At 36.2% G+C, this 26,784-nt stretch overlaps 1 protein-coding gene and 1 long non-coding RNA gene across 4 annotated transcripts in view; one reads left to right on the top strand and one right to left on the bottom strand.

Moving 5' to 3' along the window:
• Nucleotides 1-26,784, bottom strand: part of LOC116737742 — a 121,413-nt gene that overhangs the window by 60,915 nt on the left and 33,714 nt on the right. For all 3 annotated transcript variants that reach the window (XR_004343792.1, XR_004343790.1, XR_004343791.1), the window contains exon 2: nt 244-406. This is a non-coding gene — a long non-coding RNA (uncharacterized LOC116737742). The remainder of the gene's footprint in view (nt 1-243; nt 407-26,784) is intronic.
• Nucleotides 17-26,167, top strand: TERB2 (telomere repeat binding bouquet formation protein 2). Its single transcript, XM_030318296.1, has 7 exons — nt 17-137; nt 252-333; nt 1,354-1,493; nt 3,827-3,888; nt 7,668-7,753; nt 15,913-16,001; nt 26,028-26,167. The coding sequence occupies exons 1-7, from the start codon at nt 74-76 to the stop codon at nt 26,165-26,167; spliced, it is 663 nt and encodes a 220-aa protein (XP_030174156.1). The 5' UTR covers nt 17-73.

Raw genomic sequence — 26,784 nt, 5'->3', positions numbered from 1 at the left:
GGCTTTGTATCTCGGACCAATCAGCGATTCCCGGTAGGCCCCGCCCCCACATCCCCGAAAGCAGCCGGACGCCATGTTTCAGGGGCAGCGGGGTTGGTTCTGCCGCAGCGTCGGCGGAGAACTGAGGCAGTTCTGGGGTAGGCAGCTGGGCGGAAGGGGTGGGTGAGGTGGTGAACTGAGCATCCCTTCTCGCTCTGGTGCTTTGGTCCCAGGAGAGTTGCTAGGCTCACCTTGTGCTCTTACCTCCACAGTGGCCGAAGGGGGCTCCATCAGTGACCCGAGGGCCGCCGACTTCCTGTTCAGCTGTGATGCCTCCCACCCAGACACGCTGAGGTACCTGAAGGCCACCTGGCAGTGCCTGTTGGGTCACGATGAGTCAGCAGCTGGCGTTGGAAGTTGCAGGCCCCTAATAAATATCGATCACAGGAATAGACTGGAAATGAGCAAGTTTTCAGCCCTAGATGGGAAGCGGGGAGGGATATAAATGACCTTTCTCTTCTTTCCGACACATCGACATGGCCTCCTACTTGGTTCACGAGTCCGCCCAAGTTCCAGGGTTACGTTTCCAGCTGTCTCTCCCACAAGTTTACGTGGTGCCTTGAAGGCCCATCACATTCAATATGTTTAAACCAAATCTCCTGATTGTCCCCTCACACCTGCACCAAGTCCTGTGCTCTCAAACTGAAAACCATAGGAGTTTCTTGGAAATAACAACTCCACCCCATTAATCGGTCAGTGGCCAAACACGTACCCTGTGGTCACCTACCCTGTAAAAGTTCTTCGTACTCATTGCAACCACCTTCGCACACGCCCTCATTACCTCTGGCACGGAATGTAACAGTAGCTTTCAGACAGGTTGCTCTGCTTCCAATCTGCCCACCTACGACCCCCCTTCACATTGCTGTTCCATTATGTTTACAAAGCAGAAGTCTGGTCACTCCCCTGGCTGCCCCCCACCCCACTCTCTTATTCCCCAGTGTCCTAATTGCCCACACATAATTATCCCTACTTTCACTCATTTATTCTTTCTTTTGAAAGGTTGAATACATTCTTCTTTTTTTGTTAATTTTTTTTAAACGTTTTTTTATTTATTTTTGAGACAGAGAGAGACAGAGCATGAACGGGGGAGGGGCAGAGAGAGAGGGAGACACAGAATCGGAAGCAGGCTCCAGGCTCTGAGCCATCAGCCCAGAGCCCGACGCGGGGCTCGAACTCACGGACCGTGAGATCGTGACCTACGGACCGTGAGATCGTGACCTGAGCTGAAGTCGGCCGCTTAACCGACTGAGCCACCCAGGCGCCCCAATTCTTCTTTATTTTATAACCTAAAATATCTCCCTTTCTTTCTCCTAGGATATATCAGAGCCTTGATTACATAGAAGATAATGCTACAGTTTTTCATGCCTACTATCTCTCTGCAGTAGCTAATGCTGAACTAAAAAATTCGGTGGCTTTAGGTCACTTCATTCTTCCTCCTGCATGCCTGCAAAAAGGTTAGCAAAGATCAGTCATCCAATCTCTGTTAGCCAAATCCAGCCAGGTCACCCAACTTTACTGAGCTTTGTTCTCAGAGATTTTTGTGTTTTGTATCATTTAATATAAGTGGAAAGGGACTTGGGATCACATTTCCTTGGGTGTATATTCTAGCTTTGTTTATTGTTCATTCACACATTCACTAAACTCCTACTGTGTGTCCGGTTTCAACCCAGATACTGGGGATTCAGTGCAGAATATGACAAAAAGCAGATCTTGCCCTCACAGTGCCTACTGGCTAGGATCCATTACTTACTAGTTTTGTGAATTTCAACAAGTTCCAACTCACGAACCACGAAATCATGACCTGCACCAAAGCCAAGAATCGGACGCTTAAGCGACTGAGCCACCTAGGTGCCCCTGTTCTTTACACTTTTAAAAGTACTGGAGCGCCTGGGTGGCTCAGTCGGTTAAGCGTCCAACTTTGGCCCAGGTCATGATCTCGCGGTCCGTGAGTTCCAGCCCCACGTCGGGCTCTGTGCTGACAGCTCAGAGTCCAGAGCCTGTTTCAGATTCTGTGTCTCCCTCTCTCTCTGACCCTCCCACATTCATGCTCTGTCTTTCTCTGTCTCAAAAATAAATAAACATTTAAAAAAAATAAAAAAAATAAAAGTACTTTCATGTTAATTATTTCAGCAATCCTATAAAGGGCAAGTTAATAAACTGCTTCTGAGATTGGTTCTTTTAGTACTCCCTGCTTGGAACATCATTTCCCTATCTTTTGTGGGGTAACCTTAAATATTCCATTTTAGGTCTTGCATTATTACCCAGTTCTTGATATATGTGTGTCTGTCCTTAGAAAGACAGACTGAAGCTAGAACAAAGTCCCAGTAAGCAGTCTATTTAAAACAAAGCACAAAACGAAACAAAACAACTTGAAAAAGATTTCTATAGAAGAGCTTTAGAAACCCCAAAGATTGGATTCCTTCCAAAGTTGATGTCCTTGTGAGAGCTGGTTATAACAATATATTGTTCCAAAATAATTTATTTATACAAATAAATTAATGACTGGATAGGCGAACTAATTTACTCAAAAACTGTGCAAATCAGTGAATATCCACCTTCACGGGGCTTATATTATAGAATGACTATCTGACCTGATTTTAAATTATTACTCCTGTCTTTGAGTTTAGCATCTTACATTAAAATGTATTTAAATTAAAGAAATCTGTTTTCAGTGAAAACATGCTCCTTTTTAAGATTGAAAAGTATACATTATTATCTACCTAGCCCAGTATTGTCTAGTAGAAGTGTGAGATGCAAATGTGAGCCACATATTGATTTTAAATTCTCTAGTATAAATAAGAAGTCAGTGAATAAAAATAGATGACATTAATAGGTGAAATTAATTTTAATATATTTATTTAACCTAATGTATCTAAAATATTATTTCAATATATAACAAATAAAAAATCATTGGGATATTTACATTCTTTTTTTGATGCTAAATCTTTGAAATCCAGACTTTATTTTACACTTTTAGTACATCTCAATCTGGACTAGCCATACATTTCAATATGGTAGCGATATATAGCTAGTACAGTGGCAACTATATTGGACGACATAGGTCTAGAGGGATGTTACCTTTTTGTCTGCAAGTGGGCTACTATGGAAACTGTTGAGATCATTAAGAATGTGACCTAGGGGCACTTGAGTGGCTCAGTTGGTTAAGCATCCAACTCTTGGCTTTGACTCATGTCATGATCTCATGGTTTGTGGGTTTGAGCCCCGTGTTGGGCTCTGCGTTGACAGTGCAGAGCCTGCTTGAGCTTGTCTCTCTGTTCCTCTCTCTCTGCCCCTCCCCCCTCAAAATAAATAAACTTTTAAAACACACACACACACACACACACACACACACACACACTACTATGCCCACTAGACATGTTTCTCTTCCACTCCTCTTTTACCAAATTATTGAATTCTTGAGGACCTCTACTCTACAAATTTAGGAATTTTATACCTTTTATTTTGACTGTAGATTGTCTTCTTTATTAATGGTTGGCCTAAAGATACAAACATCTAATGAAGACCTATACTCCAGCAGAAAAAGTTTACAATAATGATTCTTATAATGCTTTGGAACCATCTGGGGAGTTTGTTAGAAATGCAAATTCCTGAGCTCCCCCTCATTCATCTGATTCAATAGGAATCTGCATTTTAAACAACTATCTTAGGTGAGTTTGATGCAAGTGGAATAATGCTGGCTTAGAAATTTCAGACTTCAGGTAAATTTCAGAAAGTTCTACAAAGTTACTTTAAAAAATAGTATTGGATTTTTTTTTTCTTACCACAGAAATAAGAAGAAAACTTGGTAATTTTATTTGGGAACAAGATCAACATTTTCAGATAGAAAAGGTAAGAGTAAATAAAGGTATTTGGTTAGAATCTACAGTTTCAAAAATTTTTGAAAGCAATGTAATCTTAAAAATGTTTACTTGTGACATATTAATGTCAATGATCCACATTATAGAATTTAAAGGACATGCTTTTATTGAATATAATCTAGTCTGACATTGTTTTTACACTGGCACATTGATGAAATTGAGATATTTTTATTGTATTATTCACGTAAAAAATTTGAAAATTTGCTTCTATCGCTAATGTTAAAGGAGTAATAGGTGCACAGTATTTACCCAGTTTTTTATGGCCAGAATAGATAATTCTTCCTTTTAATTTTTTTTAAGATTTTATTTTATTTTATTAAGTAATCTCTACACCCAACACACGGCTTGAACTCACAACCCCAAGATCAAGAGTGGTACACTCCACTGACTGAACCATCTAGGCACCCTTACTGCCAGCATAGATTCTGATTTACTAATCCCTCTGTTGTGTCATTTCTTAAATATCTTCAATAACACCTGACAATAAATGTGTACAAAACTGAAAATTGATTGTTTTATAGCTTTTGCTATTCTGCTTCAAATTTGCCTATGCTTTTGACTTCAAAATTTTTATGCAATAGCCAAATTTGGGGTAATTTGAGCATCAAAAAGAATGACAGGAATGAATTAAATTTAAAAGAATCCATGATTCAGTAGTGATGCTCCAAAGGAATAAAGAAAGGAAAATAAGAACAGAAGGAAGAGAGGAAATGAGGTGGGAAGAGGAATGAAGGAAGGAAGGAAGGAGTGATGGAAGGAAGGAAAGAAAACATGGAATAAGACAAACTTCTTTATGAAATAGCAACTAATAAATACACGGACGCCTGGGCGACTCAGTTGGTTGAGTGTCTGACTATTGGTTTTGGTTCAGATCATGATCTCATGGTTCATGGCTTTGAGCCTAATGTCTGGCTCCTCGCTGGCAGCACAGAGCCTGTTTGGGATTCTCTCTCTCCCTCTCTCTTTGCCCTTCCCTTGCTTGTACTGTCTCTGTCTCTCTCAAAAAAAAAAAAAAAAAAAAAAAAAAAAAACAAAAAAAAAAAAAAAAAAAAAAAACCCAAAAAAAAAAAAAAAAAAAAACTTAAAAAAATTTAAATATAGAAACATTGGTAGAATATAAAATCCCCATTTTACCACCCCCAGTAAAATAGTTGATTTAGGCAGGGTCATTAATGGATGTTAAAACCATGATCTCAAATTATCACCCCACAGATTACTTAGTAGTTACAAAGGTAAGCGATATGCCTTCACAATGGAGAGATCTGGCAGATACCACCTTAAACAACTGGTCAAATTTAGCATCACCAATATTGGAATAACCTCTCATTATATTCAGCTTGAGGTGATATAATAAAAGTATACAATATTTTCTATAAAGTGTTCTTATTCAAAATGTTTAACTAATTAACCTTAATCCAATTATGAGTAAACACTCAGAGAATTCCAGAAAGTGAGACATATCACAAAATAACTAACTGGCCTAGACTCTTTAAAACAATGCCATAAAAAATAAAAAAGCAGGAACACTGTTCTAGATCAAGAGATATACAGCCAAGTGTGATGTATAAACCTTGATTGGATTCTGGATATTTTAAAAAATTAATATTTATTTATTTTGAGAGAGAGTGAACACGAGCAGGGGAGGAGCAGAGAGAGATGGAGAGAGAGAATCCCAAGCAGGCTTTGCACTATCAGCACAGAGCCTGATGCAGGGCTCGAACTGATGAACCTCTGGATCATGACCTGAGGTGAAATCAAGAGTTGTAAGCTTAACCAACTGAGCCACCCAGGCACCCCGATTCTGGATATTTTTAAAATAAAAAGTAAAAAAGACATTTTGAGAACAATCAGAAAAATTTAAAGATGGACTAGTAGGTAATATTTAATTAATGTTAATTGTCTTAATTGTGATGGTGGCATTATAAAAATAAAAGAATGCTTTTTAAAGCCAAGGCAAGCTAGGGGCACCTAGTGGTTCAGTTGTCAGACTTTGGGTCAGTTGTCAGACTTTGGCTCAGGTCATGATCTCACAGTTCATAAGTTCAAGCCATGCATTGGGCTTACTTCTGTCAGCACAGAGCCCACTTCGGATCCTGTCCCCTTCTCTCTGCCCCTCCCATGCTTCCACTCTCTCTCTCTCTCTCAAAAATAAATAAAAATTTAAAAAACCCAACAACACAAGTTAAAGATTAAGGAGTGAAATGTCATATTATCTGCAAGTATTTTCAAATGGACCAGCAGAGTGATAAAAATGTTAATACTTTGTGAATCTAGGTGAAAGGTATATATTACTTACTGTATTATTTAACTTTTCAGTGTTTGGAATTTTTCAGAAATCTTTATATTTCTGGAGCCAAGCAATTAAGTTATATGTTTTGTATTCCTTTTATTAAATTGTTTTTTTCCCCCAAGTTGTCATCATCTGAAAATAACTGTTATTTTAGTGTCTTTGGCTATGTTGTATTAAGGATCAAAATATCCAATCCTTGGCTTGTCATATTGTTTTCAGGGACGCGAGTGGTGATAGAATGGTTGTTATTTGACAGTTATTATTGAGTAAGCCAGAACTTTAGAGCTAAAAGTTCCTTAAAGCTCATTAATTTAATCATTCAGTTTTAGAAATGAGAGACCTGAGGTAAAGAGAAGGTAAAAACCTGTTTTAGTTCACATACTAGATATTAGCAAAATGGAACCAAATTTTCTCTGCTCCAACCCAATCCAATATTTTTTCTATGAAAAAATTAGTAGAACATGCCTGTATTGATGACTGGCTCTAGAAATTATATGATTTTATGATAAGTGACTTGTTCTTTCAAGATATTGATTGATATTGAATATTAGGCAATTATAATAATGTAACCGTAGAATATATAAGTAGAAGGTACTTCATCAAATGGCAACAACATGCATAAATCTGGTAAGTAATTTGAGGAGTGTTATGTTATTGTTTGGACATTTGTGACATAAACAGATATTTCCCAAAGGCATATTAAGTAAATATATTATGTGATAGGTACCAGTATCTGAGTCACTTTCACATAATCTTTTTGAAAAACTTAATACATGTTTGATTCTTTCATAACTCCATGCTAAATACTCCATTTTAATTTTGAAGGGGAAATACAATTTGTTCAGCTTACTTCAGAGTTTTGATCTATAATTTATAAGAAGCCTAGGAATCTTCAAGTCAAGAATTTTAAGTTTAAATTAATAAATTTTTTCCTTATCTTTTAAATATTTATTTTTGAGAGAGAGAGAGAACATGTGTGGGGGTGGGTGGGCAGAGAGAGAGGAAAACAGAATCCCATGCATGTTCTGCACTAACAGTGCAAAAGCGAGGCTTAAACTCATGAACCATATCATGATCTGAGCTGAAATCAAGAGTCTGACACTTAACCGAATGAGCCACCCAGGCACTAAACTAAAAAGTAATATGGCCACATTAGGGAAAATTTCCAAAGTTGATAGGAGAATAAAATTAGTTCACATTTTACTATCTACTACAACCACAGCTGATATTTTAACAATTCTGGTCTTCATCACATATCCCTAAAAACAAATAGTATAATTGTGTGTGTGTACAAAATTTTGTAAGTTTTTGACACCAAACTAGATTGAATGTACTTAAATGTATAAAAATTTTAAGACTCTCGGTATATATTGCTAATTTACTTTTTTGCTTTCTGAAAAAACATTTGATTGCATCATTGATGTGATTTTTAAAAATGTGATTTCTTTTGCTATCCACAGCATGATGAAGTAACACCAAAGGAAATTGAGGACCTTAAGGAAAGCAGTGAACTAGCAATAGATCACAAAAAAGAACTATCCAAAAGGTATTGAATTCATCTACTTCATTGATATTCAATTCAATGGAGGCATCTTGGAGCACTAACTGTGTTTATCTCATTTAATTTTCACTGTCTTCTTTTCTTTAAAAAATTTTTTTTAACGTTAATTTTTGAAAGACAGAGAGACAGAGCATGGGTCGGGTAGGGGCAGAGAGAGAGGGAGACACAGAATCTGCAGCAGGCTCCAGGCTCAGAGCTGTCAGCACAGAGCCTGATTCAGGGCTTGAATCCACGATCTGGGAGATCATGACCTGAGACAAAATGGAACGCTTAACTGACTGAGCCACCCAAGCGCCTCTAATTTTCACCATCTTCTTACAAGATTGATACTATAATTATTACCATTGCCATTTTACAGAAAAATAAATCTATAGTTAGATAGATTAATTTGCCCAAAGCCATATAAACTTTTATTATTAAGTGGGGAAAAGTTGGATTTGAACTGGGTCAGTCTAATTCCAGAGCCAACCACTATGCTAGACTATTCTTGCAGAAAAGAAACAAGAATTTATGTATGAGTAGTGCTGTTATATTACTTTTTAAATATTTTCTAAATAGGGAAATATACTATATATTAGCAGTAATTTTATTAGGATTGGAAATTCTAAGTGATTTTCCCCCTTCCTTTCTAAATTGTTTGTGATGTAGTCACTTTGGTTCAAGAAATTAAAAAGACAATCATGGACTTGCCATTGTGTTAGAGCCAATCTATGAGAGGCCCCCTTTGTTTCAGTCTTATTTGTAATCTAGTCCTAATTCTGTATTTTCCAGTTCCATGGCTTTCAAATACTCACAGAGAGTACTGGCTTTTCAAAGGTCTGGTATTTGATTGCTGAAATAAAAATGATCCAATAGTAGCTGTCTCTCTTCAATATAAAAACGGGTTTACTTTATATAGTTTTTTCAATTTTAAGTTTTTCTTCCATAATTTTTTCTTATACCTTTTGTACCTACTATTTGATTTGTTATAATTTAAAGTTAGTTGTTATCTAATTTACCCAAAGTTTTGTATTTAATTAAGTTTAGTAAAACATTGTTTCATGGTCGACTTCTAGATATTCTACCACTTAAGTCTGAGAATCAATATTTTAAGGCTTGGGATATCTATGTATAGCACTCCTTTGAATTTACTTGTTATGCTTTTTGAGACAAGAAACTGGTAAAAAGAGGCAGAAAAATAAAAATAGAGGAGGTAAGACCATGAAGATATTCTTAAGGGCCTTGTAAGAGAAGGCTGGGAAATCGAAAATAAAAGGTAACTCCCAGTGATTCACTTGACTAGAAAAGATATCAGATACATAAATTCTTCAAGAAATGGTTGTCCTGCAAAACGCAGAAGCCATAGAGGAAAAGATTAAGTTTGACTACCACAGATATTTTAAACTTGTATGTGGCAATAAAAATACCATACATCAAGTCAAAAGAAAAATATACACTGGGGAAAAACATCTGACAAAAACTAGTTTCTTTAACGTTTATTTATTTTTTTTGGGACAGAGAGAGACAGAGCATGAACGGGGGAGGGGCAGAGAGAGAGAGAGACACAGAATCGGAAACAGGCTCCAGGCTCTGAGCCATCAGCCCAGAGCCCGACGCGGGGCTCGAACTCACGGACCGCGAGATCGTGACCTGGCTGAAGTCGGACGCTTAACCGACTGCGCCACCCAGGCACCAAAAACTAGTTTCTTTAAAAAATACAAAGGAGGTGGGGCGCCTGGGTGGCCAAAAACTAGTTTCTTTAAAAAATACAAAGGAGGTGGGGCGCCTGGGTGGCCAAAAACTAGTTTCTTTAAAAAATACAAAGGAGGTGGGGCGCCTGGGTGGCGCAGTCGGTTAAGCGTCCGACTTCAGCCAGGTCACGATCTCGCGGTCCGTGAGTTCGAGCCCCGCGTCGGGCTCTGGGCTGATGGCTCAGAGCCTGGAGCCTGTTTCCGATTCTGTGTCTCTCTCTCTCTCTGCCCCTCCCCCGTTCATGCTCTGTCTCTCTCTGTCCCAAAAAAAATAAATAAATGTTGAAAAAAATAAATACAAAGGAGGCTTACAAATCTGGGGAAAATATGTCCAATCTAAAAACAATAACAATAGACAAAGGATATGAATAGATACCTTAGGTAGGTATCTAATCTAGAGCCTTTTCTTTGTGGAACCACCAGAGGGTGCAGTGTGAACATAGATAAAATACTTTGAACCTACTCAGCATATATTTTGTTGGCATACTACTAGTGATACTGAATACTAAGTGATGAACCTGTTATTAAACACTTGCTAAATACAAGACACCTGTGAGCTAATTAGTTCATTTGATTCTCATAACCTTATAAGACAGATAAATACTATTAGCCTCATTTTACATTTGAGGAAACAGGTTCAGAGAGCTGTCACCCAACATTACTTACATAGTGAAACTGAATTTGAAGCTAAGTCTAGCTGATCCAGAATCCAAACTCTTAATCACTATGCTATTTTCACTTCTCAATATGTTCCCAAAATCTTCTGAAAATTGCATGAATTTAATTATTCTGTTGGAAACTTAATGCGTGTGATTTGTCAAAATAGAAAATAAAATAAAGAAAATTTAAATTATAAACAACCGCAACACTTGGAGATAACCACTAACATTAGTACATTTCTTGCTATTTTATACGAATACATTTTGTTTTAATTTTTATTTTTCTTTGATTACTAATGGCTTTGAGCCTTTTTGAATTTGTTTATTAGCATTTTATATTTCCTTTTCTGTGGTTAGTTTTTATTCTTTCCCCCTTTTTTTGTGTGTGTGGGGTCTCATTGTTTTTCTTATCAACTTGTCTGACAACTTTATATAATAGCTATATTATCCTTTTGCCAGTTTGTCACATTTTATCCTCAGTTTGTTGTCTGGCTTATACTATTTTAGAGATACAAGTTTAAATTTTTGTACCATTAAACTGATCACTTTTCCTTTATAATTTCTTCTATTGCTTTTATACTTGGAAAAGTTCTTGCCCATTCAAATGTAAAATCAGTTTTAAATTCTGCAGATATTTATTTTGGTTTATGGTAGTAGGAGATCAAAATTGATTTTATTTTACAAATAAGGAATTTCCACGGGGTTTTTTGAATAATAAATCTATTTCTAATTGATGGGTAATTTCCCTTTGTCATAGGTTGTTTTTACATATATGGAGATCTATTTTTAGACTGTTTTATTCCATTAATCTGTGGATCTATTTCTCTCTCAATATAATATTCTTTTAAATTATATAACTTTATTTATGTATCTTAATACCTGACAAGGCAAGTCCCAAACTGATTATTCTCCTTTTAAAAATCTTTTCCTCAGTTCTTCATGCCTACATATTATTCTATTTTCAAATTTTAATTATCAAAATCTAATATATACAAAAGGGGACACTGTGAAAATACTGGTCCCTAGCAAGCCAATTGCTCTCTCAGAAGCAACCATTATTACTAGTTTCTTATATGTGCATATACTAGCAAATTAATATAAGTATTTTCATTTCTCCTTTTTCTCACAAATAGTGATAGACTATAAGCCCTATTCAGTCCCTTGCCTTCTTTCACTCAATCATTTTACCTTAGAGATCATGACATATTATTACATAAAGAGCTTTTTCATTTTTGTACTGTATAGTATTCCACGGTATGAATTTGTCATAATTTATTTACCTAGTCCCTTATTTCAGTGGACTGTTAGGTCATTTCTAGTTTGCTATTAAAAGTGGTGCTTCAGTGGATGATCATGTAATGTCATTTTGTATGTGTGCAAGTATCTGTGGGGTAATTCTTACGAGGTGAATTGCTAGGTTAAAAGGTATGCAGATTTGTATCCTTGATAGGTCTTATCAAATCACTTTCCATATAGGTAAAACCAATTTATGCTCCTACTGGTTATATTTAAAAGTGCCTTTCTCAGGTTTGTTTACCAACAAACATCCAGGTTTGCTAAGGATTGTCTTGGTTTTAACACTGAAAAGCTCTGTCTCCTGAGCAACCCCTAAATCCAGGGTAAACTGGGATAGTTAGTCACCCTTCTTTCACCTGCACCTTCTCCAATACAGTGTGCTATCATATATTTTGGTCTTTGCCAATCTAATAGGTATAAAATGGTATCTCACTCTAGTTTTGTTTGAATTGCTATTATTATGAATGAGGCTGAGTGTCTTCAGATGTTTGAGAATCACTTGTATCTCCTTTTCTGTGAACTGTTTGTTCATATCCTTTGCACATTTTCCTTTCGATTGAGTTTTATTTTTATTTTTATTTTTTGATAAGAACCCTTTACCTTTTAGGAGAATTACTTCTTTGTGAAATAAATTACAATTAATAATTCCTAGCCTATTGTCTTTTGACTTTATTTTTTATGTATTTATTTATTTGAGAGAGACAGAGACAGTGCAAGTTGGGGAGGGGCAGAGAGAGAGGGAGAGCGAGAATCCCAAGCAGGCTCCACACAGCGCAGAGACCAACTTGGGGCTAGAACCCACAAAGCTGTGAGGTCAACACACAAAGCTGTGAGATCATGACCTGAGCTAAAACCAAGAGCTGGACACTTAAACGACTGAGCCACTCAGGCGTCCCCGTCTTTGACTTTAAAAATGTTAAATTTTGAGGGTGCCTGGGTGGCTCAATTGGTTAAGCGTCCAGCTTCAGCTCAGGACATGGTCTCATGGTTTGTGGGTTCAAGCCCTGCACTGGGATCTCTGCTGTCAGCACAGAGCCCACTTCCTATCTTCTGTCTTCCTCTCTCTCTCTCTGCCTCTCCCCTGCTCCCTCTCTCTCTCTCAAATATAAACATTAAAAAAAAGTTAGGTTTTGTCATGCAGAAATGTTTTACTGTATACATTCATACTTATTAACATTTTCTTTAATGGCTTTCTGGGTTTTGTATTGTACTTAGGAAAGTCTTCCTACTCTTAAGATTATTATCATCAGTGGAGTGCCTGGGTGGCTCAGTCCGTTAAGTGTCCAGCTTCGGCTCAGGTCATGATCTCACAGCTTGTGAGTTCAAGCCCTGCATTGGGTTCTGTGCTGACAGCTCAGAGCCTGGAGCCTGCTTCAAAATCTGCGTCTCCCTCTCTCTCTGCCCCTCCCCTGCTCACGCTCTGTCTCTCTCTCAAAAATAAATAATCATTTAAAAAATTTAAAAAAAGATTATTATCATCATTATTTTTTGCTATGGTTTCTTCTTAATGATGACTTTATCTTCCAATTTAAATCTGTGACACATTTGGAGTATATCTTGACATAAGATATGAGGTGGGGATGTACTTTCTTTTTCTTATTTTCCTGCAGATAGCTACCCTACTTGTGGCTATTGATTCAATAATTCATCTTTTCCCTCACTGTCTTAAAATGCCACTTTTATTATAGGTTAGTTCCCTGTAAGTATTTGGGTCTATTTCTGGATTTTATATTTTTATATTCCATTCATTTGTCATACAACAGCACCACTCTGTTTTAGTTAGTTATAATATGATTTAATATCTAATGCTAGTTTCTCTTCTTTACTCTTTTTCAGATTTTCTTAGCTATTCTTTTTGTTTTTACAGAAGACTTTTATTTTTATTTTATTTTTTATAATTAATTAAATCCATAGTTTATTTTTTACTTACTTAGTTTTTACCTAATGCTTAGCTATTCTTTCTGGTTTATTTTTCTATTTGAATTTTAGAACCACCTTGTTAATATTTTTAAAAATTATTATTTTTAGTGACATTACAAAAAAAAATTATAGATTAACTTAAGGAGACTATCTTTGATACCAAATCTTTCTATCTAAGAAAATGGTAAAAAAAAAAAAAAAAAAAAAAAAAAAAAATTAAAAAAAAAAAAAAAAAAAAAAAAGGGGCGCCTGGGTGGCGCAGTCGGTTAAGCGTCCGACTTCAGCCAGGTCACGATCTCGCGGTCCGGGAGTTCGAGCCCCGCGTCAGGCTCTGGGCTGATGGCTCGGAGCCTGGAGCCTGTTTCTGATTCTGTGTCTCCCTCTCTCTCTGCCCCTCCCCTGTTCATGCTCTGTCTCTCTCTGTCCCCAAAAAAATAAATAAACGTTGAAAAAAAAAAAAAATTAAAAAAAAAAAAAAGAAAATGGTATTTTTCCCCCACTTGTTTAAATTTTCTTTTTGGCCCTTAAGGAACATTTTCATATTTTTTTCATACAAATCTTGTATGTCTTTTAAGATTATTGCTAGGTATTTTTTTTTTCATTCTATTATACATTCAGTCTGCCTCCTATTTGATTTTCTAATATGTTGTTGTTCAGGTAAATTTTAGAATTATTTTTTCTTAACCTCTAAAATCCCTTTGGGATTTTATTGAGAATTGTGTTAAACTTAAATCTGAGAATCCCTAGGCCTTTATAATTTTCAGTATTCCTATCCAGGAGAATGTTTTCTGTTTTTCTTTATTTTTCTTTATTTAAAAAAAATTTTTTTTAATGTTTATTTACTTTTGACAGAAAGCAACAGAGCATGAGCGGGGGGCAGACAGAGCAGGAGACACAGAATCTGAAGCAGGCTCCATGCTGCCAGTTGTCACCACAGAGTCCAATACAGGGCTTGAACTCACCAGCAGCGAGGTCATGACCTGAGCCAAAGTGGGACGCTTAGCCAACTGAGCCACCCAGGCACCCCTACTTTTCTTTTCTATATCTGAGTAAAGTTTCCTACTTTCCTACATATAGAATCATATATTTCTTGTGTTGGTTATTATAGATTTTTATGAATTTTGCTGCTTCTGTGGATTGGATCAGTTTTTTTTTTCATTTTATTTTTTATTAGTTATTACTATTATAAAGTAAAGTGATTGATTTGGCAGTATTTGTCTTATAACTACCCACTTGGAATCTTTAAGATTCTAGAAATATTTCAGTTGATTCTCTTGGCTTTTCAGGGTAATTTGTTAATATGAAAGATTGCTTCTTCCTTTTAAGTAGATATGTCTTCCATTTCTTTCCCTCTCCTCCTCCATCTCATTGCTTAGCCAAAAATTTTAGAGCCTTGATAAATAATAATAAAGGTTATCCCTTTTCAGTTTCTGATTCTTTTGGGAATATTATTTTGCTTTATTTGAAGAACTTTATCCTAAGTGAGCCGTAGTTTCTTTTAGAAGAGTTCAGATGAAAAAAAAAGAAGAAGAAGAAGAAGACTTCAGATGAAATCTAATTTTTAAACAAATTGAAAATAAAGTTTTTACTATACTAACTGTAATTTTAGATTTTTAAAGGAAAATAATAAAGGATGACCCCAATTTTTCATTATTGAGGTTTTTGTTTTCATAATTATATTAGCTATTAATTATATACAGGCTAAATATAGCAAACATTGTTATTTGGCATAGTTAAAAAATAAGATCTTTTAGTTGAAAACTACTTAGCTCTTAAAAGTTAGAATGTAATTAATTATACTATACAACCACACTCGGAATAATTTAACTTTTTTTCTTTTTAACTCAGAAGTTACTTCAGAATCTTAGTATACCTCATGATTTTCCCAGATATCATTTTTTATTTATTACAGTATTGAAGTACTAGTTGACAGAGTTTCAGTTATTTAAACACTGAATAACAAAAATGCTGTGATTATTTAAAATAGAACCCACTCTGCTTTTTTTAGCATATTTAAGATTACATATGTATATATGTATTTTATCTAATTATAAAGTATTATTGAATTATTATGCTTTTCAGAATATTGAAAAAAAAGACTTAGATTTCTACATTAAAAATTTGCTTTCTTTGTCAAGTGGCCAGGAAAACTGAATGGGCCCTTGTATTACTTAGAAGCACAAAAGTTCACATTTAACATTTACACCCAATAAAACTGAAATCTGATCAAGAGCAAATAGATTATTGGGGTGCCAGGGCAGTTCAGTCAGTTGATCATCTGACTCTTGATTTCGGCTCAGGTCATGATCTCATGGTTTGTGGGCTCGAGCCCCGCATCAGGCTCCTCACTGACATTGCAGAGCCTGCTTAGGATTCTCTTTCTCTCCCTCTCTTTCTGTCCCTCCCTTGCCCCTCCCTTGCATAAAATTTAAAACATTTTTTTAAAAAAAGAGCAAATAGATTACATATTGCCTGGAATAATTTTTCAGGAAAAAAAACCCAAATATAAATATGACTTTCTGTATGTTTCGTTTTATAGCACAGAAAAGCATTTTATAAGGACTCCAGTTATGGAAAAGCAGATGTACTTCCCTCTTCAGAATTATCCAGTGAACAACATGGTAACAGGTAATTTAAAATAAAATTTAGAGGAAACCCAAGTAGGGAAGAAACAAAAGAATATTTTGTACAATAAAGCTGCTGTTGTACTAGCCTGGCAAGTAGAGTCCCTTCTGTTACATATACTAATAGAAGAGATATCATTTACATTAAATAAATCTGTAGAATTGACCCAAAGATAGGCCCCATATTTTCTGTTAAAACACTGGTCTATTGGTAGTGTGAATATACATCCATGTTTTTACATAAGACAGTCCCAGTTTATGCCTGTTGTCCTGGCATCAGTTTTTTACTCTCAGGCATACCAATTTGGAAGATAAATTATATGGACCACTCTAATCATAGTTTCCTTTGAGAATCTGATGAAACATAGACCCCTTTCCCTAGCATACACACACACACACAAACATAATACACAAACTTCACATATAATTTAGAGAGGTTCTCAGGTGTCCGTGGACTCCATATTTGGTTTTTCTAGTGCCCGATGTAAAGAAAAAATGGCTTACTAAGGCTGATGTGAGAGGATGGAACTTAGGGAACCAGTTGAAAAGTGGCCTCTGGGACTTAGATAGTGCTAAATGAGGTGGATAGTTAGATACTTTGATCTGGGTGGTATTCAGTAATGTCATTGATCTTTTTTTTAAAATAGAGATTTAAAAAAAAATTGTCTTTAAAATACAGCAACTTAAAAAATACAGGTTTTTGAAATTTCATTTTAAAAATCATTTGTATTTTTCTCACACTTTCTTTACGAGTGTCAAAACTACCTCTTGCAAGTAGTCCACAGATTCCTAGATGTCTTCTTTCATAGTATTATTCCTTCTTACCATTTTGTCTAGCCATTTGTTTCATTTTTTTTCCCTCCTGTTCGTCTGAGTAATAAATTGGCCTTTAGAAAAGCACTTTGAAAAAGAACTTTTAATGTGTAGGTTGAGACTGAATCTTAGGGACATCAAAGAAAACTGCTACCCAGCTTTGATAGCGGAGAAGTCAGTTCTGGGACTTTGAGGAGTAAATGTGGACTGCAAAGGACAATGAACTATGTAGAAGTACTTAAGTTCTAATATTGGGAATAGTGACTGCTACCCTGACTTATCCCTATACCTAAACATTCAGATAAAATGCAAGTACCCCTTAAACCATGGTTGTGGCATGTTACTGGTATTGATTTTTTTTTCAGGCAACTCTACCACCAGTTACTAAATGTCCCATGTTCATTTGGACATATCAAACATTTGATAACATTTTAAAAAAATCAATGATAAATGTTAAAATCAGCACAATAAAGACAAATGCTTAGATTTGGACACGTAACAATGCTGCTCTATATTTCATTGCTGTCTGACTATTCAAAAGACATGATAGTGTTATATTAAAAACAAACTGAAAAAGAACTGTAGAAATAATCATTAGTCAGGGTGCCTGGGTGGTTCAGTCAGTTGAACATCTGACTCTTGACTTCAGCTCAGGCTGTGATCCCAGGGTCATGGGATTGACTCCTGTGTCAGACTATGCACTGAGTGCAGTGCCTGCTCGGGATTCTCTTTCTCTCTCTGTCTCTCTCCTCCCTCTGTCCCTCTCCCCACCCCCCGCCTCTCTCTCTAAAATAAAAAATAAAAATAAAATAAAAAAATATAAAAAATAATCATTAGCCAGAATTTTTAAAGTAAAATTTTAACTTGTGATAGTCTTTTTTTAATTTTATAGGTAGAACAATAGTAAAATTTTCTGATTTTTAAAAATTTTCTTACTAATTATTTTCTTTCTTTAAATTTCTACATTAAAATTTTATTTTTAAAAATTTATTTATTTATTGCCCTCAACAAGTACAAAAAGATCAAGATCATGCCATGCGTATTTTCAGACCACAACACTATGAAACACTAAACATTTGGAAAGATAGCAAATACTTGGAGACTAAAGAGCATCCTACTAAAGAACGAATTGGCTAACCAAGAAGTTAAAGAGGAAATTAAAAAGTACATGGAAGCCAATGAAAATGATAACACTACAGCCCAAAACCTCTGGGACGCAGCAAAGGCGGTCATAAGAGGGAAGTATATAGCAATCCAGGCCTTCCTAAAGAAGGAAAAAAGGTCACAGATACACAACCTAACCTTGCACCTTAAAGAGCTAGAAAAAGAACAGAAAAAGAAAAAAAAAAAAAAAAACCTCAAACCAGCAGAAGACAGGAAATAAAGATTACAGCAGAAATCAATGCTATCGAAACAAAAAAACCCAGGAGAACAGATCAATGAAACCAGAAGCTGGTTCTTTGAAAGAATTAACAAAATTGATAAACCACTAGCCAGTTTGATCAAAAAGAAAAAGGAAAGGACCCAAATAAATAAAATCAAGAATGAAAGGGAGAGATCACAACCAACACAGCAGAAATAAAAACAATTATAAGAGAATATTATAAGCAATTATACGCCAATAAAATGGGCAATCTGGAAGAAATGGACGAATTCCTAGAAACATATACACTATCAAAACTGAAACAGGAAGAAATAGAAAATTTGAACAGACCCATAACCAGTAAAGAAATCAAATTAGTAATCAAAAATCTCCCAAAAAACAAGAGTCCAGAGCCAGATGGCTCTCCAGGGGCATTTTACCAAACATTTAAGGAGTTAACACCTATTCTCTTGAAGCTGTTCCAAAAAATAGAAATGGAAGAAAAACTTCTAAACTCTTTCTATGAAGCTAGCATTACCTTGATTCCAAAACCAAAGACCCCACTAAAAAGGAGAACTATAGACCAATTACCTTGATGAACATGGATGCAAAAATACTCAAGATATTAGCCAACCAGATCCAATAATATATTTAAAAAATTATTCACCACGACCAAGTGGGATTTATACCAGGGTTGCAGGGCTGGTTCAATATCCACAAAACAATGTGGTTCATCACATTAATAAAAGAAAGGACAAGAACCACACGAGCCTCTCAATAGATGCAGAGAAAGCATTTGACCAAATACAGCATCCCGTCTTGATAAAAACTTGTAAGGAAGTAGGGATAGAAGGATTATACCTCAAGATCATAACAGCCATATATGAAAGACTCACCCCTAATGTCATCCCCAATGGGGAAAAACTGAGAACTTTCCCCCCAAGGTCAAGGACAAGACAGGGACGTCCACTCTCAGCACTGTTATTCAACATAGTATTGGAAGTCTTAGCCTCAGCAATCAGACATGATTGAGAAATAAAAACAAATAAAAGGCATCCAAATCGGCCAGGAGGAGGTGAAACTTTCACTCTTCGCAGATGACATGGTACTCTATATGGAGAACCCAAAAGATTCCACCAAAAAACTGCTAGAACTGATCCATGAATTCAGCAAAAGGCAGAATATAAAATCAATGCACAGAAATTGGTTGCATTCCTATACACCAACAATGAAGAAACATAAAGAGAAATCAAGGAATCGATCCCATTTACAATTGCACCAAAAACCATAAAATACCTAGGAATAAATCTAACCAAAGAGGTGAAAAATCTATACACCAAAAACTATAGAAAGCTTATGAAAGAAATTGAAGAAGACACACACAAAAAAATGGAAAAAGATTCCATGCTCCTGGATAGGAAGAACAAATATTTTTAAAATGTCAATACTACCCAAAGCAATCTACATATTCAATGCAATCCCTATCAAAATAATACCAGCATTCTTCACAGAGCTAGAACAAACAATTCTAAAATTTGTATGGAATCAGAAAAGACCCAGAATAGTCAAAGCAATCTTGAAAAAGAAAACCAAAGCTGGTTTCACAATCCTGGACTTCAAGCTGTATCACAAAGCTGTAATCATCAAGACAGTATGGTACTGGCACAAGAACAGACACTCAGATCAATGGAACAGAATAGAGAACCCAGAAATGGACACACAAATGTATGGCCAACTATCTTTGACAAAGCAGGAAAGAATATCCAATGGAATAAAGACAGTCTCTTCAGCAAGTGGTGCTGGGAAAACTGGACGGTGACATGCAGAAGAATGAACCTGGACCACTTTCTTACACCGTACACAAAAATAAACTCAAAATGGATGAAAGACCTCAATGTAAGACAGGAAGCCATCAAAATCCTCAAGAAGAAAGCAGACAAAATCCTCTTTGACCTTGGCCACAGCAACTTCTTACTCAACACGTCTCTGGAGGCAAGGGACACAAAAGCAAAATAAACTATTGGGACCTCATCAAAATAAAAGGCTTCTAAACAGCAAAGGAAACAATCAGCAAAACTAAAAGGCAACCTGTGGAATGGAAGAAGATATTTGCAAATGACATATCAGATAAAGGGTTAGTATCCAAAATCTATAAAGAACTTATCAAACTCAACACCCAGAAACAAATAATCCAGTGAAGAAATGGGCAAAAGACATGAGTAGACACTTCACCAAAGAACACATCCAGATGGCCAACCGACACAGGAAAAAATGCTCAACATCACTCATCATCAGGGAAATACAACTCAAAACCACAATGAGATACCACCTCACACCTGTCAGAATGGCTAATAAGTCAGGCACCAACAGATTTTGGCGAGGATGCAGAGAAAGAGGATTTCTTTAGCACTGCTGGTGGGAATGCAAACTGGTGCAGCCACTCTGGAAAACAGTATGGAGGTTCCTCAAAAAAATTAAAAATAGAACTACCCTATACCCATCAATAGCACTAATATGTATTTATCCAAGGGATACAGGTGTGCTGTTTTGAAAGGGGCTCATACACCCCAATGTTTATAGTAGCACTACCAACAATAGCCAAAGTATGGGAAGAGCCCAAATGTCCATCGATGGATGAATGGATAAAGAAGATGTGGTATATACATATACAATGGAGTATTACTCGGCAATCAAAAAGAATGAAATGTTGCCATTTGCAACTATGTGGATGGAACTAGAGGGTAGTCAGTCAGAAAAAGACAAATATCATATGACTTCACTCATATGAGGACTTTAAGATACAAAACAGATGAACACAAGGGAAGTGAAGTAAAAATAATATAAAAACAAGGAAGGGAATGAAAACAAGAGACTCATAAATATGGAGAACAAACAGAGGGTTGCTGGAGGGGTTGTGGGAGGGGGATGGGCTAAAGGGGTAAGGGGCATTAAGGAATCTACTCATGAAATCATTGTTGCACTATATGCAAACTAAATTGGATGTAAATTAAAAAAATAAATTAAATAAAAATTACAAAAAAATTTATTTATTTATCTTAAGTAATCTTTACACCCATCATGGGGCTCAAATTCATGACCCCAAGATCAAGAGTCACATGCTTTTCCAATAGAGCCATCTAGGCGCCCCTACGTTAAAATTTTATAGCACTTTCTTGGAAGAAAGTTTCAATTTTTAGAGATAATTCATTTGTCTTTAATTTTGATATAAAATGACAAGTACTTCCTTTTTTAAAATCATGCCCATCTGCTTGTACAGGAAGGAATAACTTGTTGGAATGTAGTGAATGACAGTTCTAATTTAGGCAGTGGTAGTAATTTCTGTGACTATAACTTAATTGTCTCTTCCTCAAAACGGGTTAGATTTAGCTCAATGAATGTTAAATCTCTTAAAATAGAACTAATTAGATGTTAGGTTGCAGAAAATACAAATTGGAGCTATGCCCTAGAACCCAGTGGCCCCAAATTGTGACAACGAAAAATGTCTTCAGATAGTGCCAAATGTCCTATAAAATATCAAGGGATTTTGTTTTTTGGTCTGTTTTTTGTTTGGTTTTTGCTTTTGACTGGAATTAAATTCTTTCAGTCTGATATCACTGGTTATCAGAAGAAGTTCTGATTGATAGCTACATGTATTATTAATAAAAAAATTAGTAAATATCTTGCAGGCAAAATTTTCAAACCAAAAAGTTCTGATAATTAAAAGTTTGGGTGGCACAAAAACAGACACACAGACCAATGGAATAGAATAGAAATCCCAGAACTAGACCCACAAACGTACGGCCAACTCATCTTTGACAAAGCAGGAAAGAACATCCAATGGAAAAAAGACAGCCTCTTTAACAAATGGTGCTGGGAGAACTGGACAGCAACATGCAGAAGGTTGAAACTAGACCACTTTCTCACACCATTTACAAAAATAAACTCAAAATGGATAAAGGACCTAAATGTGAGACAGGAAACCATCAAAACCTTAGAGGAGAAAGCAGGAAAAGACCTCTCTGACCTCAGCCGTAGCAATCTCTTACTCGACACATCCCCAAAGGCAAGGGAATTAAAAGCGAAAGTGAATTACTGGGACCTTATGAAGATCAAAAGCTTCTGCACAGCAAAGGAAACAACCAACAAAACTAAAAGGCAACCAACGGAATGGGAAAAGATATTTGCAAATGACATATCGGACAAAGGGCTAGTATCTAAAATCTATAAAGAGCTCACCAAACTCCACACCCGAAAAACAAATAACCCAGTGAAGAAATGGGCAGAAAACATAAATAGACACTTCTCTAAAGAAGACATCCAGATGGCCAACAGGCACATGAAAAGATGTTCAGCGTCGCTCCTTATCAGGGAAATACAAATCAAAACCACACTCAGGTATCACCTCACGCCAGTCAGAGTGGCCAAAATGAACAAATCAGGAGACTATAGATGCTGGAGAGGATGTGGAGAAACGGGAACCCTCTTGCACTGTTGGTGGGAATGCAAATTGGTGCAGCCGCTCTGGAAAGCAGTGTGGAGGTTCCTCAGAAAATTAAAAATAGACCTACCCTATGACCCAGCAATAGCACTGCTAGGAATTTATCCAAGGGATACAGGAGTACTGATGCATAGGGGCACTTGTACCCCAATGTTCATAGCAGCACTCTCAACAATAGCCAAATTATGGAAAGAGCCTAAATGTCCATCAACTGATGAAAGGATAAAGAAATTGTGGTATATATACACAATGGAGTACTATGTGGCAATAAGAAAAAATGAAATATGGCCTTTTGTAGCAACGTGGATGGAACTGGAGAGTGTAATGCTAAGTGAAATAAGCCATACAGAGAAAGACAGATACCACATGGTTTCACTCTTATGTGGATCCTGAGAAACTTAACAGGAACCCATGGGGGAGGGGAAGGAAAAAAAAAAAAAAAAAGAGGTTAGAGTGGGAGAGAGCCAAAGCATAAGAGACTCTTAAAAACTGAGAACAAACTGAGGGTTGATGGGGGGTGGGAGGGAGGGGAGGGTGGGTGATGGGTATTGAGGAGGGCACCTTTTGGGATGAGCACTGGGTGTTGTATGGAAACCAATTTGTCAATAAATTTCATATATATAAAAAAAAATAAAAATAAAAGTTTGGGAACCTATCATAGGTACTTTATTAGTTATCTATTACTGTGTAACAAATTGCTCTAAAAGTTAGCAGTTTAAAACAATGAACATTTATTACTTGATAGTTTCTGAGGGCCAAGAATCCAGGAGCATCTTAGATATTTCCATCTCAGAGTCTTTCACAAGGTTACAGTCAAGTTGTTAGCCAGGCTACAGTTACTCCAAGGCACAACTAGAACTGGGAAATACATTTCAAAGCTCACTCATGTGGTTGTTGACAGGCTTGGGTCTTTGCTGATTTTCGGCTCAAGGCCCTAGTCCTCATCAAGTGGGCCTATCCATAAGGGCTGTTCACATCATGGTAGCTTGCTTTCCTCAGAGAGAGAACTGCAAGAGGGAAAAGAGCCTACCCAAGACAGAAGCCACTGTGCTTTTTATATCCTACTCTTAGAAGTGACAAACCATCACTTCGGCCATGTGCTATTGGTCACAAAGACCAACCCAAATACAGAATCTCCTTCCAGAGACTACAGAAACTTGTGAATACTAAGAGATAGGGATCATTTAGGGCCATTTGGGAGGCTGGTTACCACAGACACTTATGGAATCCTCCACCAAGAATACCTTTCCTAGGAACTCTTTTTTCTCGCCCCCCCCGCCCCGCCCCCCAGTTCATCTGGGTTACACAGAAACAGTCATTTTCTAAAACATGAGCTTGCTCTTCGCCTCTAACAGTTGCTTTGGGAACGATTACCTGATTTAAGTTGGGCCAGTCACAGCTTTTCTCTAGATTTTTTGACATGGAATGCAGCCAGTCAAATCATTCTCATTCAGGTAACCATAGCTCTAAGATACAAAACTTGGGAGCAATGGGGGCCCATGTTTTCTACTAAAGCCAACTTGCCTCAAGAAAAGAAAATGAAATTAACATGTAGAGAAAAACTGGATACCAGTAAGAGACAACAATGAGAGCTAGTTACTTCTGAGGCCCAGCAACATGTCTGCCTTCTTCACAAGCTTGGTTGATCTGGCAATGTCTTTCTAGTACACTCCCTTTTTGTTTAAGCTAGTATAAATTGGCCGTCAGTTGACTTCAGCCAAAAGTCATAATTACTTCAAAACTGCCACAATAATCTATTTCTGATGCATAAATGTCCTTCTTATAATTATAGGAATATTTTTTATCAATGTAATAATTATTTTTAAAACTCCTATCCTCATACATATCTTTAGAAACTTCACATACTGTGTATATGTGCAGTTAACTAAATGTTAATATTTTTCTGCACTAGTTTATTTTATACAGAACCTAGTCATTAGGCAAAAATCATGAACCACGTAGAGTGTAGTAATAGTACTTCAAGAGATTTTCTGAAGTAAATGATTATGATTAAAATATCTTTAAAGGCACTACTCAGTTTTATATTATTGAATTCATAGTTAATTTATTAGCTGTGAATTTATTATCTATTATTAGAAGCAATCAAATTATATGCATATGTACCACATGTTGATGGTGGTGTTTTAAACTCAATCATCTTTGAGCTCTATCAGAGTTTTTCTCATACAGTATTTACTTTTAAACTAAGTTTCAGTTTTAATATAAACTACAAACACAATACACTTGTAATCACTCAGATAAGCAGTTGCTATCAAGGTAATATTGCTTAGTGTTATTGAGTCCTTAAGCTCTCTGCATTCTAGGTGGGTGTTTTTTGATACTCTTATCAGTTTCAGATTATTAATGACATCAAAATTACTCACACCCAAACCCTTGTTGACTAAGCAGTAATACTGGCTTTCCTTAACTTCTTATTAAACAATGTTATCCCAGTGTTAGCCATGCAGGAAAGTGTTCCCAGCTTTGCTGGTGAAGATGAGCTGTTGATGCTGTTAGTAGCTAGTTGGATAGATAGTTCTGAGTGATTACACTCTAAGCCAGACACATTTCCCAGTTATTTTAGTCTAAGTACTTTATGTTTTATCCCCAACCTGGACATTACACTCTCAGTAGTTAAAGTGGGTAATCAAAATTTGTGTTTTATTTATTATTTAAAAAAATATTTTTACATTTATTCATTTTTGAGAGACAGAGAGAGACAGAGTGTGAGCAGGGGAGGGGCAGAGAGAGAGGGAGATGCAGAATCCAAAGCAGGCTCCAGGCTCTCAGCTGTTGGCACAGAGCCCAATGCAGGGCTTGAGCCCACGAACTGCAAGATCATGACATGAGTCAAAGTTGTACATTTAACCTACTGAACCACCCAGGCACCCCGAAATATTTGTGTTTTAAAAGGAGGTAGAGGCGCCTGAGTGGCTCAGTTGTTTGGGTGACCAACTTGGACTCAGGTCATGATCTTGCAGTTTGTGAGTTTGAGCCCCATGTCCTGTGCTGACAGCTCGGAGCCTGGAGCCTACTTCAGATTCTGTGTCTCCCCCTCTCTCCACCCCTCCCCTGCTCACGCTCTGTGTCTCTCTGTCTCTCAATAATACATAAACATTTAAAATAAAATAAAAGGAGGTAGAAGGTTGGACGGAGTGGGGAGTTGGGAAGAAAGGTGTTCCCTAATAATTATCAAGTTTCATGGAGAATCTTCTCACTGGTATTATTTCTTCTTTTTACTTCTTTCTAAAAACATTATTTAAAAATCTTAATTCTAATAAATCAAAGACATTGAAAAACAAATAGTGTAATAGTACGATAGGATTTCAAATGTATATATATTTTTAATTTTGTAGGTTATATATCAATTGATTCCATGAAGAAATTCCTTGGGGAGCTACGTGACTTTATTCCTGGAAGCTCAGGATATTTGGCATACCATGTTCAAAATGAAATTAACATGTCAGCTATAAAAAGCAAATTGAAGAGAAAATAATAAGTTAAATTGTACTTATATCTAGTTATTTGTTTTTTATAAAATATTAGCAAAGATGTACATAATTTTACACTCTCCCCTTGGGACAAGGGGATTGAGGAAATGGGGAAGAATTTTTCTCTTTCTTTATCAAAATGTGTTTTTAAGGAAATTCAGAATCATTTTGGCTCTGTGTTTTGACATTTGGGCTGGATTTTCTCCCCAGTTTGTAATGTTATGTCCACAAATCCTGAGTACACAGTTGTTATAGAGTAAATGTCATAAAACCACTTTATAAGAAGTCTCAGTCTTTCTCTCTCTCCCTCTCTGCCAGATGCTCTTTTGGCTTTAACATTCAATTAATTATATATGTTTTTCTAGATTCAATGTTAAGTTTTATGATTCTGGTCATCTTATTTTAATTAAAAAATTAGAATGTTACTGTTGAGTTCTGAATTACTGTTTCTGGCTTGAAAAATACAAAGTAAAGCACTTTAATGATTCAGACTTCATGTGTGGACAGTTCCTGATAACATGTACCAGTAGGAATTTAATGTAAATGAGTGTTGTATCCTCTGAAATGAATCCTCAAGTCACCTTAGAATGACAGTGCTGGAAAGGACCTTGGAGAACAATGA

This window comes from Lynx canadensis, chromosome B3 (genome assembly GCF_007474595.2).
Source record: "Lynx canadensis isolate LIC74 chromosome B3, mLynCan4.pri.v2, whole genome shotgun sequence".
Lineage (NCBI taxonomy): Eukaryota > Metazoa > Chordata > Mammalia > Carnivora > Felidae > Lynx > Lynx canadensis.
Note: the sequence above shows the minus strand (reverse complement) of the source record. Positions and strands in the feature narration are given on the sequence as shown.